Raw genomic sequence first — 4,417 nt, 5'->3', positions numbered from 1 at the left:
GTATATTATCAGCCCTATCCTCTAGACAGAGAAGAGGAAAAAGTGTGTTGACGATAAATACAGTCCGGCCCCTCACACAGTAAGGAACGTCTTAAAAAACACGAGACAGAGGCAGCCGCCCAGGTGTCCGTTGGCGTAGAGGACCGTTCGCACGCAGGCCGAAAGAAGGGCCCAACGGGCCCAGTTATCTCGCGTGGGCGGAAAGCTAGGTCATCCCCACGATCCGCTCCTCACCTCGGGGAATCCAACGGCACCCGGTTCCTGCGTCCATCCAAAGCTAATACACACGGGCCGCACTAGCACCGCTCACCCCTCAACAGAAAGCAAAAGAGAAACGTCACTTCTCCTCGTATAAAAGCATCCGCCTCAACCCACCTCAGCGGACTGCTCCACCAGTTGCAGAGTCCAGAGTCCAGACGCCAGACGCCCTCTACTTCTCTTCTCTCTAGTTATACATTTCAAACTCTTGGCCGCCGCAGCGGTCTCTGTTCGCCGCGCCCCGCCGCAGAAATGGTGAGCACGAACGGCCGCGATAGAGCGACCCTTCCAGTTCCACTTCCACTGCTCGGTGTTTCTGACGTAGATCGTGCCGTTTGCCTTCGCCGGATCGTCTGATTGGCCCATGGTTTTGGGTTGGTTTTCTCTCGCAGGCGCTGCCGAATCAGCAGGTTGTGGATTACCCCAGCTTCAAGCTCGTCATCGTTGGCGACGGTGGAACTGGTGATTTCCTCTGTCCTTCCTTTATGCCTCGTATGCTTTTTTTTAATTCGTATGTGGATGTTGGGAGATGCGAGTGCCGCGTTTGTTGCCGTTGTTCCCTAGAGATCCGGCGGACCGGGTACTGATTCGTTGTTGAGGCAGTACAGATTTTGTCCGATGGGTAGGCATATGGATATGGGATTGGTAGGGGGTTTAGCTTGTGTGGGGTTGGACTCTACACGGGGAACCATTTAGCTATTCGTGAACTGATTTGGGATTTTTAGGCCTGTTTGGGACGCAGAAATTGGAAAACACAGGAACAGAATGCTCTAACATCTTGAATCCTATGGATTGAGAAAATCATTTGGAGCACAGGAAAAATACGCCAATTCGATGAGAGGCTGACACGAAGGAAACTTTCCATGAGGTTCAATCTCTTCAGTAAATTCCTCCAAAATTCCTATGTAACAGGCCATTACATAGGAATTGCACGGGATTTGTCAAAACCCAATCCTTTTTCCCCAAGGGGTTATTCCTATAGGGTTTCAATCCTCTACTGGGGTTTGGATACTACATGGGGAATCGATTGGTTTCCTGCCCTGGAATCAGTTTCGTTACCGGCAAATTTTGTGTTCTCGCTCTGACCAGCCGCGAAGGCCAATAACATCTTCCAACAAGGATCTACTCAACAGTACCGCGAGCTGTTTGGTGAGGATATGGTTAATCACTGTTTAGTTTCTGTTGAAAGGTTGAGGAGTGACTCAAGAATAAAATGTTTATATCCAATCAGAAATAAGTGTTTCAGTTTGTGCATGATTTTTAATTCCAAGCAATTTGGGATAATAAGATAATGGAGTAGATCTTTTCAATTTCAACATAAAATAAAGGCATGCTCCTTTCCAAGACGGGTGTTGTGTAGATCTAACGGTCATTCAGGAGCTTGAGCAGTGGAACACCCACGTGGTTGAGAAACCTAGGTGCAAATAAGTATCTTATACCTTGTGCTTTCTGTAGGCAAAACCACATTTGTGAAGAGGCATCTTACTGGCGAGTTTGAGAAGAAATATGAGCGTAAGTCTCGTATGATTGGTATTGTGTCTCATCTGGCTTGGGGAACACTGAACTTATAATAAATTGAACTTCTATCCTCCATTGCAGCCACCATTGGTGTTGAAGTTCACCCTCTGGATTTTAGCACTAACTGTGGCAAAATTCGCTTCTATTGCTGGGACACTGCTGGGCAAGAAAAGTTCGGTGGCCTCAGGGATGGCTACTAGTAAGTGAGAAATTCATATTTCATTCAATTTGTTTGTTTTTTTATTCATGTGAAGCTCTGTGTCTATGCATTACTAAAGTTTTTGTATTGCTCCAGGCTACAATACATCTTTTAGTGGTTGTCATTGGGTATATTGGTACTTTCTTTATTGATGAACTGTACTGTGTAAGTTCTATTAGGGGATTGGAGGGGATTGAAAATTATGTCCGCATAATGGTTAAGCTAGTATCCCATCAGCACTCCGTTTGGTGTGTAATGCACCAAGCTCCTATAACTATATCAAGCTTTTGAATTTTAATTTATGGATGGTTGTCTAATCTTCTAGAGTGAGCTTTTAGCCAATTTTCTTTCTTCTAGTGTCAAGTCTTCGACTTCTCCATTCATTTGGCCTTGTCTAACTTTCTTGAAATTTCAACCATCTTGCAGCATTCATGGTCAGTGTGCCATCATTATGTTTGATGTCACTTCGAGGCTGACATACAAGAATGTTCCAACATGGCACAGGGACCTGTGCAGGTTAGTGTATTGGTACAATTTGGGTAAAAGGTTAGCTATGTTCATGTCACATATTTGCTAAACATCCAATCTTTTGATTGCAGGGTGTGTGAGAACATCCCCATCGTTCTCTGCGGAAACAAGGTTGATGTAAAGAACAGGCAGGTCAAAGCCAAGCAAGTTACATTCCACAGGAAGAAGAACTTGCAGTACTATGAGATTTCTGCCAAGAGCAATTACAACTTTGAGAAGCCCTTCCTTTACCTCGCAAGGAAGCTGGCAGGGTAATTAGACGTTTTGCTGCGCTAACTCGGTACTGTTGTTTATACGACACAGCAACCTTTTGCTGTGCTAACTTGCTACTGGTGTTTATATGTTTAGGGATCAGAACCTTCACTTTGTCGAAGCCGTTGCTCTGAAGCCACCGGAAGTGCAGATTGATATGGCCATGCAGCAGCAGTAAGTGCTTTCATCTCTTGCTTTGATATCTGGCAAAATCAAAAAAATGACTTGAATTTCACTAGACTTGAATTCCATTGCGAATTTGCTTGAATTCTCACAATTAGCACCACGTACCATTTTGCTAACCGCATATTTTCCCCATTGATCTTAGGCATGAAGCTGAGCTTGCAGCTGCCGCTGCGCAACCCCTCCCTGATGACGATGATGACCTGATCGAATAGATGTTCCATGGCCCTTGTTGATGCGAGGGGGAGAGCTTTTATTACAAATCCGTGGTGGTTCAGTTCTTGTCAGGCCTAGCCGTACGTGATTTTTCTGTTATGTAACCTGCTGTTGACGAGGGTTTTTGGTGATCCTTGATTTTGGTAATACATCGCTATTGTCAGGCAGCATGTTTCAGAGCTTGATTGTGCATGTTTATTGGTTTAATTGCTATCGATTGATTTGAAGCGGGGCTTGTTTTAATGGGGACGATTAATTCCCCGTTGGCGGGTTGAACCAGTTGAACGAAATCATGAAAGCATGCTTCCACTCCAAATTTTACATTTTTTGTGAGGAAATGGGATCTAGAAATCATGCTATGGCGAACGGGGAATTAATCCGAAGTATTGGGTGCCTTTCGCCAAATCACTCCGGAGATATGCTTGGCCAGCTTCCTTTGAGACTTTTGGCATTATAAAACAGACACATTTGGCTTCATTGAAACGGCGGAGGCGATTGCTAGGGTTTCGATGATATGTAAATACAGAGAACGCAAAGCCGCTGAAATAGACTCATAATTGTTATTAGTTGTTGAGGAGAACTATTAAGCATCCTCCGTCGGCGTCTGTCCTCGTGTCGTTCTCTTCTCCCGTCAGAGCCGGTGTCGCCGCCGCTACTGAGGTTTCCGGTGAGGTCTCTCCTCTCTTCTTCTAGATCTCTTTCTTCATTCTCCATTTCCCTCCCGTCGGCTTCTGTCCGTTGCTCTGACGGGAGAAGCGAGGGCCTGCCAGCCTCAAGCTGCAGACCCTGAGCGCCAGCCTCAAGGTGAAGACCGAGGGCCTGCCTTCTCCACGCCGCCACGCCCTTGTACATCTCTGCCTTCTCCACGCCGCCACGCCCTTGTACCCCTCCACCTTCTCCATTCACCAGCAGAATATACATCGTCGAAGCAGTCTCCTCCATGGATGCATCAGCTCCGGACACCAACGCCGAGGTCCACGAGACGTCCCCCTAGATTTGTCCTAGCAAGTATAATAGAATCTGAACATTCATGCATGTACCACTGGCAGGCATAGGCTTGTCTTCCACTGCGAATGTAGAAGACGAATCTTTGTTTGATTGAGATTCTATGGTTCTCGGTGGTTTGTGAGATGAGGAAGGGAGACATGATGTTCCTAGTGAGATGCAGATGTATTCTCAACTTGGACTTATTGAAGAGGACGAGGCATAGGAAAATAGAAGAGATGAAGCCTTACGAGGTGGTACAACTAATTTGGATGAATC

At 46.0% G+C, this 4,417-nt stretch overlaps 1 protein-coding gene across 1 annotated transcript; it reads left to right on the top strand.

Annotated features, from left to right (window-relative positions):
* Positions 1-392: 392 nt before the first annotated feature.
* LOC100382806 (uncharacterized) lies at positions 393-3,331 on the top strand. Its single transcript, NM_001361681.1, has 8 exons — positions 393-513; positions 651-720; positions 1,714-1,770; positions 1,858-1,975; positions 2,402-2,491; positions 2,575-2,754; positions 2,852-2,929; positions 3,084-3,331. The coding sequence occupies exons 1-8, from the start codon at positions 511-513 to the stop codon at positions 3,151-3,153; spliced, it is 666 nt and encodes a 221-aa protein (NP_001348610.1). The 5' UTR covers positions 393-510; the 3' UTR covers positions 3,154-3,331.
* Positions 3,332-4,417: the final 1,086 nt, after the last annotated feature.

The sequence above is a fragment of the Zea mays genome, chromosome 8 (assembly GCF_902167145.1).
Source record: "Zea mays cultivar B73 chromosome 8, Zm-B73-REFERENCE-NAM-5.0, whole genome shotgun sequence".
Classification (NCBI taxonomy): domain Eukaryota; kingdom Viridiplantae; phylum Streptophyta; class Magnoliopsida; order Poales; family Poaceae; genus Zea; species Zea mays.
This window is presented reverse-complemented; position numbering and strand designations above follow the sequence as displayed.

Excerpts from the sequence above, each read along its gene's own strand:
- LOC100382806 (NM_001361681.1), top strand. Across the intron at positions 1,771-1,857 it reads GTTTGAGAAGAAATATGAGC|CCACCATTGGTGTTGAAGTT; the intron begins GTAAGTCTCGTA and ends CCTCCATTGCAG. Across the intron at positions 1,976-2,401 it reads GGCCTCAGGGATGGCTACTA|CATTCATGGTCAGTGTGCCA; the intron begins GTAAGTGAGAAA and ends ACCATCTTGCAG.